The sequence below is a fragment of the Pelodiscus sinensis genome, chromosome 2, assembly GCF_052426305.1.
Source record: "Pelodiscus sinensis isolate ZL-2025 chromosome 2, ASM5242630v1, whole genome shotgun sequence".
NCBI lineage: Eukaryota > Metazoa > Chordata > Testudines > Trionychidae > Pelodiscus > Pelodiscus sinensis.
This window is the reverse complement of record NC_143053.1, coordinates 142,644,222-142,657,908: the sequence shown is the minus strand read 5'-3', so window position 1 is coordinate 142,657,908 and position 13,687 is coordinate 142,644,222. Positions and strand designations below refer to the sequence as shown.

Genomic DNA, 13,687 nt, shown 5'->3' with positions numbered 1-13,687 from the left:
GACACGCTCTGAAGCACGTGACCCACGGCAACCTCTCGTGGGGTGCGCTGCGGCCGCGCAGCCGCAGACTCGCTTTGTGGGGGGGGGGGCAGCACCGCTCTCCTCACGTGACCGAGCGGCGCTGCTGGGGCGCCGCCATCTCTGTGAGTTCCCGCGGCCCCCGCCGCTTCTGCCAGCGCAGGTCAGGGGCGCGCGGCGCCGTTGGAGGGGGGGGGCTGGCCTCGCGCGCGCCGGGGTGGAGGGGTTTCCCCGCCCCCGTGGGGGGCTGCTCGCGCCGCGCGCTGAAGGGGTCGCCGGGTCCCGCTGACGCGTCTGTTCTGCCGCAGGAGATGGCGGCGGCTCTGCTCGCGAAGACGCTGCTGGCCGCGGCCGCCGCCCCGCTGCGTTACCTGCGGCTCGGCGCGGCCCCCCGCCTGCCCTTCTCGTGCCTGGGCCTCGGGCGCGTCCTAGCGAGCGCGCCGCTGCCCCGCCGCCCGGCCGGCCCCGCGCTGCTCGCCAGCAGCCAGCTTCCCGCCTCGCAGCCGGCCCTGGGGATGAAGACCAAAGGGGTGATCCGAAGGCGCTGCAAGGACTGTTTCGTTGTTCGCAGACGTGGCCGGCTGTTCGTGTACTGCAAAACCCACCCCCGGCACAAGCAGCGACTCTTGTAGCCCCCCCCCCCACCCACCCACCCTTTTAATGACAGCGGAGTCGCTTTTCTGTGTCGCTGCCCCTCCGAAATCCAGCCAGCGTCTGAAGCAAAATGCTAAACCATCCTGCATATGAAATGGCGAGCATAAAGATTGCTGATACACCGGAGATGCCAAACGCTATGGCCCCTAATCAGCGAAAGTGGCATAAATGACTGTCCTTATTAGATGAACTAAACACCAAAAATAAAACGTGTGTTTAGTACTAATTTTCCTGGGTGTTCCAGGGATTTTTTATTCTTGTTGGTATGCGATTTCAAACTGTAACAAGTTTCTTATAAGAGGCTCCGTAATAAAATGGAAAAAAATCTCAAATGATGGTGGTTTCCTACTTTCTGTAGTGAATGTGAAAGTAATCATTAAAGTGTTTTGTAAACTAGTTGAATTTTTCTACCACATTAGGGATTAAGTGATAGTGGAGCAAAGTTTTCACTGTAAAGTTCACAGGTTCAACCAACTTATTTTTGACTAATATTTGTTGGTGTAACCCAGAGTGTGAAGACATCTTTACCTTTATAAATGTGTTTTGGGATGAGGGCTGCATTCTATGGCTGTGTCTACATTGGCAAGATTTTGCGCAAAAGCAGCTGCTGTTGCACAAAAACTTGCCACCTGTCTACACTGGCCACGAGTATTTGTGCAAGAACACGGATGTTCTAATGTACAAAATCATTGCTGCTTGCGCACATACTATGACGTTCCCACTCAGGGATAAGCCCTCTTGCGCAACTGTTCCTGTGCAAGAGGCCAGTGTAGACAGGCAACGTTAATTTCTTGCACAAGAAAGCCCAATGGCTAAAATGGCCATCGGACCTCTCTTGCGCAAATACTTTACCGCAAAAACTCTTGCGTTAAAAGTATTTGCGCAAAATCATTAACATTAATCATGCCTATTAGTTTAACTCATATTGTTAGTGCAGTAAAACTTTTGTGCATGGACAAGGCCTGAGCAGTAATAAACTAGGGATGTGATCAGTTAACCATTGTTCTTGGGTGGGGCTGGGAATGAGGGTTTCCCATGCTGCCCCAGGGAAAGAGGACAACTCCAGCCCTTTCTCATTCCACAGTAGCTCGGGCCTGGTGAGAAGCACCTAGCTGTGGCTACTGGAGTGGGTGCAGCTGGAAAACGGGTGCATATCCTCTGGCTGTGGGGGACACAGACACACACAAAGGGTATGTCTAGACTACAAGCCTCTTTCGAAAGAGAGCATCTAGACTACAGCCAGTACTTTCAAAAAAGCGCAGTTTGCATTACATAGTGCCTTTTTTCGAAAGAGCACTTTAGAAAAAAGGCGTTATTCCTCATAAAATGAGGTTTTCTGTGATTGAAAAAAAACTGCCGCGGTCTTTTGATTTACTTTTGAAAGAACATGGCAGCAGTCTAGACGCAGAAGAAATTTTTTGAAAAAAGGCCACTTCTTTGGAAAAAACCCTGTAGTCTAGACTCACCCAAACTCTGAAATATATAGCAGCTGTCCCTTTCTCCACCCCTATCCTCTGCTGGCCCAATAGAGTTGTAGTTCTGGTCCCCAACTCTGGGCCCATGCTGCCACCCTCTGGTCATTCTATAGTATAACTCTTCCTACTACCAGACCCCGTCCTTTCCAGTTTGAGAGAAAAAATAAATTCTAGGCACATCCCATTGTCCTGGCACAACCAAACCATTACCTTGCTTTAAATTATAAGAGAAAACTGCATACCAAATTTGGTAGTTTTAACTGTTCCTGTTCAGAAAGAGTTCTTGAACAAATGGACTTACAGAGGGACACACAAAGTTTCTAAAATATATAGTAGATATGAGCTTTATGATATTAGAATCCATATTATTTTACATGGGTTTCTATAATGATGTGATCCCTTATACAGCACTATGTCTACACTGGCAGGTTCTTGCGCAAGAACGACTGTTCTTCCGCAGAGCGTCCACACTGCCTGCTCTTGCACAAGAAGATTTACAGTATGGCATCGGAAGAGAGGGCTTCTTGCGCAAGAGCTATGCTCTTTTCTAACAAGTGTAAGCTGCCTTGTGCAAGAGGGCAGTGTGGACCCGTGGCACGGGATTCTTGCACAAGAAAGCCTTAGGGCTAAAATGGCCATCAGAGCTTTCCTGCGCAAGAGAGCATCCACACTGCCATGGATGCTCTTGCACAAAAGCACATGGCCATGTGGACATGTTCTTGTGCAAGAACCCGCCAGTGTAGACATAGCCAGTGTATGCGGGGAAATAGCTCTGGTCTCTCCAAGTTTTATAAAAGATTATTGTGACTGTTTTTTTAAATAGTTACAACACCTGCAGTGTTTCCAGCAATTCTTTGAAATTTGGTGGCACTGATTACTTCAGGTTTCAGGGTATGCCTTTTGTTGGTTGCTATAAATCTATTCAAATGTAGCCCAGTTAGAAGGTGACTGGCAATTTCCTCACAGGTTTCACAAAGAATGTTTTCGCATGTCCAATAGTCAAGATCTTCAAGGCTTTTTTATGCAAATTTGTCTAGTGCTTTATAAGTAGAACCATACCAAATTAATGGACATGAAAGATGCATCACAGACCATGAAATCTGGTCTTTTGTATGTCTTTACCCTATATTCTTATTTCCAGGGCTCGCCGAACCGTGGTGAGCCCCGCTTGCCAGCCACGCTGTCCGGCGATCTGCGCATGTGCAGATCGTTCTGCGCATACGCAGATCGCCCAAACCCAGCTCTTCCGGGTTGCAATCTACTTGCCACGGGCGAGTAGATTGCATTATTTGTGGAGCCCTGCTTATTTCACAGGGGAGATCAGAGTTTCTTCATTTGGTCCTGACCCAAAAGGGAGTTGCAGGGCATCACTTGGTTATTTTAAGGGGGATTGTGGTATTGCCACTCTTCTGTGCTGCCTTCAGAGCTGGGCCAGGTGCACAGTGGTGGCTGTTGGCTGGAAGACCAGCTCTGGAGACAGAGCCCCGCCAACAGCATCCCAGAAATAAGTGTGCCAACACCATACCATGCCACCCTTCTCTGCTGCTACCTTCAGAGCTGGGCAGCAGCCAACTGAGGACCCAGTTCTACAGGCAGAGGTGCAAAAAGATAGCAATACCTTGTCATTCTTTGCTGCTGCTGGCAGCAGCTCTGCCTTCAGAGCTGGGATCCTGGCCAGCAACCATCACTCTCCAACTGCCCCACTCTGAAGTGGGGGACCAACACTGCCGCCTGCAGCAGTACAGAAGTAAGAGTAGCAGTACCACAAGCCTGCCTTCCTTACAATAATCTTGATACCTCTCCCCAACTCCTTTTTGGGTAGGACCCCTACAATTCTATAGCACCCTGACATTTCATATTTAAATAGCTGAATTAATGAAACTTACTGTATTTAAAATCCAATGACCATGAAATTGACCAAAAATAACTGTGAATTTGGTAAGGCCCTAGTCATAAGTGTTCCATGGAAAGTTGAACCTCAGGACACACAAAATTAAAATAGCAGTGGGCGTGGGGGCCACAGAACACAGAGTGGGGATACTAGAATATATCTCTAAGTTAGGAATTTAATTTTCTTAAAATTCACAGAGACAGATAGTGTTAGTATCATTTTCTAGCAGGAACTTAACATGTAGAAAAGGTGTGACCAGGCAAACTAGGGGTCCACAGCATTAAATAACTTTGATCTGCTTGAACAATGAAGTTTCTTCCAGCTTTGTCTTTACATTTGAATGGCTCACCTCTAACAAAATAGGTTTTGGGAAGTAGGCGAGAAGGTTTGGAATTCTTGCACTGTGAAGTTAGGTATAAGAGCTATCTCCATCTGAAAGAGGAACAAGACACTTTAAAAGAACGCTTCTCCAAGTTAATGAAATTTTCATTGTCAGAACCAGACAACCCAGAAGAAGCTGGATCAAACCAGAGATTCATAAAAAAAAAAAGCTGAGGTCAGACTGAAGGTGAAAGCTTTCAGAAGTAAATTGTTACTTTTATGCTTTAAGAGTAAAAGATGGGTTGAAGAAATTCCTTTAAGCCAGTTACTGTGATGTGGTCCCTGAAGGGTATTACTGAGAACAACAGCTCATACAGCCAGATGACATCTGGGAGAAATGTGTTGAAGTAACTGGGGAGTTCAGAAAGGCTGAGACAGGTGTTAGGGTGTAGATGCATGGCTTTGGGGACCCACTGCCAAGAGGGGTGCTATGTGTGGGGTGTGCATCTGGGGAATACACCTGAGTGACCTAGAGCTAGGAACAATGATCAGTGCTATCCAGACCCACATGAGTTAGCAACATATGAAATCCAGTAGTTAGAGCCTTTCAGAATTGGATGGGGTCTGTTTAGACAGTGGGACTAGACCATCTGGAAAATAGAACCTATGGGGTGAGGATGATTTATGGGACAAAGTTTGTTACTCACCACCACTGCTGGTCCACAGAGGTTGAGCACCTCCAGCTACTTAAGTAAGAACTTCAGCTCAAGTTATACACACCTAGGGTATGTCACGAAGCATAAGGGATCGGTCGGCAAAGGCTTCCCCAGCCAACAGATCCACGTCTAGACTGCCCCTCTGTGCTGGATCAGCTGATCGTCGGCACAGTGTGGTGGCCATGTTTATTTTAATGAAGCGGGGATTATTTAAATCCCCACTTCTTTGCCTATGCCGGGTAAACTAGTTTACATGGCTCCGTCGATGGAGCCATGTAGTCTAAACATACCCCTAGAGTGCTCAAGGAGAAGGATTTAAACATTTCTGCTGCTGAATGATTGGGGCTGTTGTACGTAGAACATTGCTTATCATTTTCTCCCTTTAAAAATAAGTGCTAGGAAAATACAAAACCAAAACATTTGGATTGCAAAATTAAGAAAGGCCCGGGGATAACTGACCACTTCTCTTGTTTCTCCACAGCTGCAGCAGCTGTGAGTGCAGGGCGCACCACCCTGCCAGGACATCCTCCCGCACCCAGGCCAGTAGGCTGACCCATAACCAGGAGGCATACCAGAGGCAGCACTTGAGGATCCTGCAAGGCCAACTCTCTTTTAAACCCATTGTATGATGTTTTGGCCTATAGCACAGATTAAGAGCCTGAAAGTTGAATCTTGTCATGCTTATGTGAAAAACTATAACAACAAAAGGGTTGAATTTGGGTCTCTAAGGGCACATCTACACAACAGGGCTATAGTCAAAATAAGCTACGCAACTCGAGCTATGTCAATTGCATGGCTTAAGTCAAAAAAGCTTATTTCAGCTTTAGGCACTGTCTACACTGCAGGAAGTCTGAGAAACAGTACTCTTCCCCCGACTTCCCTTACTCCTTGTAAAATGAGGGTTCCAGGAGTTGAAGTAAGAGGTCCTCCAGCTTACCATTATTTTGACATTATGTCAAAATAACTGCTTGTAGTATAGACGCTGACTATATTATTTGAGAATAACATCAGTGCAGGCTTTAGCTACTACCAGTGCGTCTAGGAGTAGTCTAGACTCTTATAACATGCCCACAGTTCACATCTCCATTACAAATGATAATCATATTCCGTCTCCCTGAGATGCTGATATAAATTCCACCAAAGCTCCCAACTGTTTCCCAAAACCTGCCACCATTCTCTGTTTTGTTTGGACTGTAGCTGGCTGATACGTTTTTGTAGAATAATTTCTTGACTAGAAAATGCAGTTTCAGTCAATCCGCAACTATCTGCAGATTTATGTCGAGTATGCTGAATAGCTTTCACCAAACCCAAAACACTGAAATGTTTTGGTACTGTCAAAACGGATTGTTTTGTTTTAACCAAAACCTCAACATTTTTTATTTCAATTGTGGTCAGTTTGCCAAAAACAAAGGAGGACTATATTCACAAAATACTGGGGAGCAGACCTCCCTTGTAGCCTTTAGCTTAGCACTTGGGGGACTCACCCGGCACATGGGAAACCCAAGTTCAGTTTCTTCTCTGCTTTATGTAGAGAAGGGATTTGAATTAGGGTCTCCCACATTGTCAAACAGTGCCCTAGGTCCAGCCCCCAGGTGGTAGTTTTTTGGTGTGGGTCTTTCTCAATCATTCCTGTTGCATCTGTTCCACTTTATTTATAGATAATTACATAGCCATTGCAGCAGGAAGAACTTGCCTGCTGTGATAATTAGGCTTCCAAATTTACCCTAATTATGAGTTCAACTGTAACAAGTGAGCATAAATATGTAAGGGGTCTCAATAACTTATACAAGTGTTGTTGGGAAAAGGTGCAAAAGTGAGACAGAATGAATAAGACAAAACAAAAGGGCCTCTGATATAATTCAAGGTTAATGCTAAGATCCTGCTTGATCAACAAGAAAAACATGGAACTGGAAATGAAAGAATCAAAATTGTACCAGAAATTAGACCTCATTGGTGGACAAAATAATGAGAGGATGGGCTATTCTAACCACAACTCACTTATGGGATCCTTAAAGAAAAAAACGTTGGGAAATAAAAGTGGCTACAGATATAAGCTTTGCTATCATGGCTGCCAGTCCTACAGGCCAGAGGCATAGTGAGGGTGTTATGCGCCCAGGGGGGGAGGCAAAATCTGCACCCCACCTCCCATCCCCCACCACTGCCACCATGTGGCAGGACCCCGAACTTGGCGCATGGCTGAGCCGGACCCTGGGTGGGGGAGCTTATACCGCATCTTACCCCACCCTCTTCAGTTTGGGGCCACGCCCCACACACAATAACCCTCTGACAGAGGTGGAGGAGGGTCAGGCTGGGGGGTGGGGAGGAGGCGGCTCCAGCCAGCGGCAGCGGACAGAGGAGGAGCAGGCAAGCAGAGGGATGACGGGGAGTTGAGGAGGACTAAATTGGCGCCCCACTGGAGTGACACCTGGGGGCAACTCTCCCTCCCCCTCCCACCCTCCTCACTACACCACTGTAAATTATCCACCTCTTAGGATATTTATTGTTTAACGAATTGCTTATTTTACTAACTACAGACAAATATAAATTATAAAGTTTTTGTGGTTTACATTCTGTTAAATAACTTTTTCTCTTTAATTTGTTCATATCCTGTTCTCATTAGGTTCATGTCTTTTACATTAAAAATGTCATATTCTTAAAATGTGTTTTATAAAACGCAAGAGAAATAATGTTATACAACCTAAATATGAATTTCATCACTATATTTCAATCAAGCATTTAAAACCACTGTTATAGCAAACGAGTAACTCATTGCTTTAATGAATAAAAGGTAAAAAAGATTCTGAGTGTATCAAATTTATTGTATGCAATATGTAATGCTTCCTAACTGCCTAGATACTTACCTAGTTAACCTAATTGTTTTTCATACTATCACACAGTGATAAACTACATGAGAGTTATGAATGTAAGAGATTAACTTACCTGTTAAAATAACACTCAGAAAAATGTTTAAATAAAACTAACACACAACAAGAGAATCACCCTCACTTCCTTAAAGGCACTTGAAGCAATAAGTAGCCTAAGGCTGAGGTTACACTGCAGGCGTGGTTTTCTGTCTGCCACGAGGACTTTTTCCTTCAGTCTGCCATGAGATTCTATCCTTAAGTAAAGAAGAGAGATCTCTCTGAACAGTCCTTCATCCTAATCCTAGTCATTGTCCTGATCAGTCCAGACGACACCTAGATGACACTGGAATTTCCACCTCTGACTAAATTCCAAATATCGGCTGGGATGTGAGACTTTGTCTTCTCTGCCATGTCTTGTTTGTTCTTTTTCCTTTCCTACCTTATTTATTCTCTTGCCTCTCCTCCTCTCTTCTCTTACCTATCCTCATTTTACTTTTCGTTTCAAATACGTCTAATTAGAGAATGGCATAGTTGCTCAAAATTGCGTATTTTACAACACTGCTGTAATCCTTGACCAGAAAGTCAACTAATAGCCATGCCCTAAACAGCCTGATGCCCATACAAGTTTCCTAGGTCTTGAGTGCCTGTGTTTTTCCAGCAGTAAGATTGCTAGTGAAAGTCATCACCCAAGACTCAGCAAAGAAGGTTTCAGAGCCCAAGCTCCAGCCATTTTTAGCCCTGCTACCCCAGCCCACAGAGTCCATGTCAGTTGACTTAGGTTTTTAGACTAACTGCTGTGGATTTTTCTTTGCAGTCTAAATATACCCTTAGTCTACACCAGGGGTGAGCAATAAAAAACCGTAGCCCACCAGGGTTAGTCTCTGGTAGGCTGCTGCCACTATATTTACCTGCACCTCCTCATGTATCGGGATCACAGCTCTCCTTGGCTGCAGATCACCATTCCTGGCCAATGGGAGTGGTGAGAAGCATTATGGATTGGGACACCGTTTCCTGCTGCTCCCATTGGCCATGAACAGTGATCCACAGCCAACGAAAGAGGCAGTCGTTCAATACCTGCAGAGGCGCAGGTAAATATAGAGGTGAGAACCTGCCAGGGACTAATTCTGCAGACTGAATTTGCCCACCCATAGTCTACAACCATCCCCGCACTCCATCTGACCTATGCTCAGGTAGGATCATGTATATTTAGACCACCCCTAGCAAAAATCTTAACCTGTTCTTAAAAACCTCCAGTGACTGAGCTATCTCAATCTCTCCAGGTAAGCTGGTCCAGTGCTTAATTATCCTTGTGCTTAGCTTTCCCCGGGCTTAACTTCCTAACTTCTAACCATGTTGCAGACCAAGTCAGTTAATGCTACTTCTACTCTCATTAGACACAGAGAGCAATTGATTATTGTCCTTCTTACAACAGCCTTTTATGTACTTGAAAACTATCACGTCCCTTTGTCTTAACTGAACATGGCCAGTTTTGTCACTTTCCTGTAGACATTTTGCAATTTGTTCACATCTTTTGGAATCAAAATATGAAATAACTTGCAGCCTGTGTTGCGTTAGCCCTTCTAGCAGTACTATATACACACACTGAGCAGAACAGATCACAATCTTGGCTCTTATGGAACCCCATGGGAGACAGAACTTTGGCCTGAGGAGCAATAGTACACAAATACCCTTTTGTTTGTCTCAGAAAGTGAACTGAGCCATTCAAGAGCAGGTCCATATGAGTTAACAATCTCATTATTGAAACTAAGTTTATGTGATGGAGGTCACAGAATTTGTGACTTCCAGAAACCTCTGAGAGAGATTCTGCTTCAGCCCTAGGATGGCAGGGCTGGAGCTCTCAGCCATCAGCCCTAGAGCTCCAAGCCACTGCAGGGTTGACCATGCAGCTCCCAGGCACTGTGGCAGGTGGCTCCTGCAGCTCCCAGTTGACATGGGCCATGGAGGGACCCTGCAGCTCACAGGAGCCAGCTCCAGAGCTCCACACTGATGCAGGATCACCCCAAGCTCCCAGCTTTGATGGACAGCAAGGGGCCTCCACAGTGTCAAGCCAGCACTATCTGACAGAGAAGCCTAAATCTCTGAGCCACCGTGAGTGCCTGGGTGATTCCAGAGCTGAAGCAGCAGTGATTTTGGACCCTCTCTCACCCATTTTGTAACAGGTTTTTTGTTTGTTTTTGGGGGGGGGGTTGGGGGGTTCAGTGAAAGGTAGGGACAGGTCTCAGGCTTCCATTAATGCTTGTTTACTGCCCATAAAATGACCTTAATTTTTACTAAAATTATCCATTACAAAATCTTAGCCTCTCGTTATCAGAGGTATTCTTAGAAGATGAATATCAACTAACAGAATCAGTATCGTTTTTACCCCATCTCCTGCTGTTTTATTCAACTGTGGCGTCGCCAACAAAAGAGTTCACAATGAAAGCATTTGGTTTAAAAATTATGGAATCTTAAAAACATTTTGGATTATTTTCTGGTGTCTGAGCCTTCCGATATCTTGTTTTCAAGATCTCTGTCACCAGGAGGGTTATAAGCCTTTCCAGTTAAAACAGAAGCTTAGGATCTCACATAATTAACCCCAGGATCTGAGGATTAAGAAACTATCACAAAATTTACAATAAAACTACAAGAGATGCCCTGACACAAACTTCTCAATGACCATCCCAAAAAAATGGGAGATAGGATATTGATCATAATTTCCTGTTAGTCAGACAAATAGTGAGTTTCTTAAGCATTGAACACACACTGGCTTCTTTAAGAGTCTTGGCAACTTGTCAGTACTACTGGGAAATTATAATTTCAGTAAACGATGTGCATGCTAATTTCCTGCCCACCAGAAAGAGAATCATCTGACTCTTAGATTGTAGCACAAAGCCATTATGTGACCTTAGTGAGGAGTACTGGCTGAAGTTTAAGAAAAGAAGGCCATGGTTATTCTCTAAAAAACGGTTGTATTTCCATGACAGCAGACAGTTCAGTTGTATGGACAATTTCCTGTTTCCTTTTCTGCCTTAATTAGGGGCTGTAGCATAATCAGAAGTTTTGGAGCTCTTATAAGCTCTGCCTTGTGAGTCTACAACATTCAGTAAAGCTACACCTAGCACAGAGAATGCAACTTCACTGAATGCAGATAATTCCCATTTGTTATTGTCAGCTCCAATGGGGCAGAGTTAAGTTTATATACCTTTACTCTTTATTTTCTAGTTTGCAGATGTTTGAGAGCAGAGACAGCACAATTTGTCACTAGGCAACCTTAAGTCTGTTTTAATAAAGGATTTTTTAATCAGAAAACTGATATTACACAATGTTAGCTATTTTAATCTTATATCATGAGGTTCCAAATCAAGCATCCTACAGTAGTCTAGGGCTCTGTCTACACTACAAAGATAAATCAGAAAAAGAAACACAATTTACGGTAAGCAAATTGCGTATCTTTTTCCGATTTACTTCCAAAAGAATCTTTTCCTAAATTTGGCCCATTTATATGGGGCCAAATTACAGAAAAAAACCTCTTTTGGAACATCCCTTCTTCCTTGTAAAACGAGGTTTACAGGGATACCAAAAAAACGTGTCCGCTTTTCTGACATTATTTTCAGAACAGCAGAGTCATTCCTGCAGTCTAGACATAGCCTAAGTATGTTATGTTTACATCATTGCCTTTATCAACAAAATAGGTAATCTTTAAAAATGAAATCAGATTTGTTTGACAAGACCCATTTCCCATAAATGCACATTAACTAGGTTTGAAATATTTCATTTATAAATTCTTTACTAATTGAATCCCAGGTCAGTTTTTCCATGCTTTTGGCCAAGATTGATGTCTAGCCTATAGCTACTCAGGTCATCCTGCTTGTCATTTTTGAATACTAGCAAAATATTAGAACTTTTCAAGTCTTTTGGACTTTCTCTGTGATTCCAAGACTTATTAAGAATTACACAGGTAGCCACATAGCTCCTTAGTCAGCTCTTTTAAGACTCTTAGGCACAGGTCATCTGGGCTAGCTGAGTTAAAAAGTTTTGTCCCTAATAGTTATTGTTGAACATGCCCTTTAGTTAATAATGGACTGGAAAGTAGTTCATCATCCTCATGCTATATGAATACCTCATCTTGTTCCAGGATTGATTAGTGACCTTAATGGCTTTTTAGAAACTAAAGAGTGATACTCTTTTTCCCCCTGTTTAAATGGTCTAAGTTATTGTACATATAAAAGGCCTTGACTTTACTAGAAAAAAAAGGCGCACTTTTAACAAATAGTAGCTAATACAGTGAACCCTCGTTTATCGCGGTAGATAGGTTCCAAACCCGACCGCGATAGCTGAAAATCCGCGAAGTAGGCTTTGAAAGCCGCGGAGGGGCTCCGGCGGGGGAGCAGCCCAGGCGCGCCTGGGATGCCCCCCCCGCCGGCTTCCCCCGAGGCTTTGAAAGCCGCGGAGGGGCTCCGGCGGGGGAGCAGCCCAGGCGCGCCTGGGATGCCCCCCCGCCGGCTTCCCCCGAGGCTTTGAAAGCCCCGCCGGAGCCCCTCCGCGGCTTTCAAAGCCTCGGGGGAAGCCGGCGGGGGGGCATCCCAGGCGCGCCTGGGCTGCTCCCCCGCCGGAGCCCCTCCGCGGCTTTCAAAGCCTCGGGGGAAGCCGGCGGGGGGGGCATCCCAGGCGCGCCTGGGCTGCTCCCCCGCCGGAGCCCCTCCGCGAAGTCGTGAATCCGCGATGGTCGAACCGCGAAGTAGCGAGGGCTCACTGTACATGTTAAACTCCTAGTGGAGACAGGCAAGGTGTAATTTTAACATGTTAACCCATTGCTATAAGCTCTAGATTCCTTCCTAGTGTTGAGTCACTGCCTGCTAATGCATATTAAAGGACAAATTAGCCTGTGTATGCCACGGTTTTAGTGTGGTAGATAATACACTATGCTGATAGCAAAAAGTGTGGCATAACCAACCAAAAACTGACAATCATATACTGGCATAAATTCGCATGAATTTGAACACTGAAATCTATTAACATTTCAAATGAAATATTGTACAATAAATTGCTTAATTATTAAAGAGCTTTTTCATTTCAGTTATGTGCTACTGACCTGATCTAATGTTCACTGAAGTCATTGGAAAGAATCTCATTGACTTCAATAGACACCTTAAGAACCAAATCTGACTCCTCTCCTCTGATCTCACAGGGGTACGAAGACCTTAATTGAACACATGCATTCTCTGCACTCCTTGCAGGGCAAGTACTTTATAGCAGCTGCTCCCCAGGGCTACGTCTAGACTGCAAGCCTCTTTTGAAAAACAGCGTCTAGACTGCAAGCAGTACTTTCGAAAAAGCAAGTCGCTTTTTCGAAAGAAAGCACCCAGGCAGTCTGGATGCTCTCTTTCGAAAAAGCCCTGTTTGCATTCAAGAACGCCTTTTTTCGAAAGAGCACTTTCGAAAAAAGTCTTTCTTCCTCGTGAAATGAGGTTTTCCGTCGTCGAAAGAAAAGCCGCGTTCTTTCGATTTAATTTCAAAAGAACGCGGCTGTAGTCTAGACGCAAGTGAAGTTTTTTCGTAAAAAGGCTACTTTTTTTCGAAAAAACCCTTGAGTCCGGACACAGCCCCGATGAGTGAGAAGCTGAGAAGTGCCAAGGTATGATTAGTGATTCATGACTGTGCAGACTCACTGACCAAAATCTGTGTGTGCTTCAACTGTTCAGTTGCACTAAAGAGCCCGTTTTTGGAAATAGGATTTCTTTCCCTATA

General features: G+C 44.8%; 1 protein-coding gene across 2 annotated transcripts; it reads left to right on the top strand.

Moving 5' to 3' along the window:
* Window positions 1–23: 23 nt before the first annotated feature.
* Window positions 24–7,873, top strand: MRPL36 (mitochondrial ribosomal protein L36). Of its 2 annotated transcripts, none has more exons than XM_089776457.1 (2): window positions 24–143; window positions 327–7,873. In XM_089776457.1, exon 2 carries the CDS (start codon window positions 330–332, stop codon window positions 648–650), a length of 321 nt encoding a protein of 106 aa, XP_089632583.1. In that variant the 5' UTR covers window positions 24–143; window positions 327–329; the 3' UTR covers window positions 651–7,873. The 2 variants fall into 2 exon arrangements, with proteins under 2 accessions (XP_089632583.1, XP_089632582.1); XM_089776456.1 differs by having other exon boundaries at window positions 31–181.
* Window positions 7,874–13,687: the final 5,814 nt, after the last annotated feature.

Excerpts from the sequence above, each read along its gene's own strand:
- MRPL36 (XM_089776457.1), top strand. The coding sequence starts at position 330 with ATGGCGGCGGCTCTGCTCGCGAAGACGCTGCTGGCCGCGGCCGCCGCC.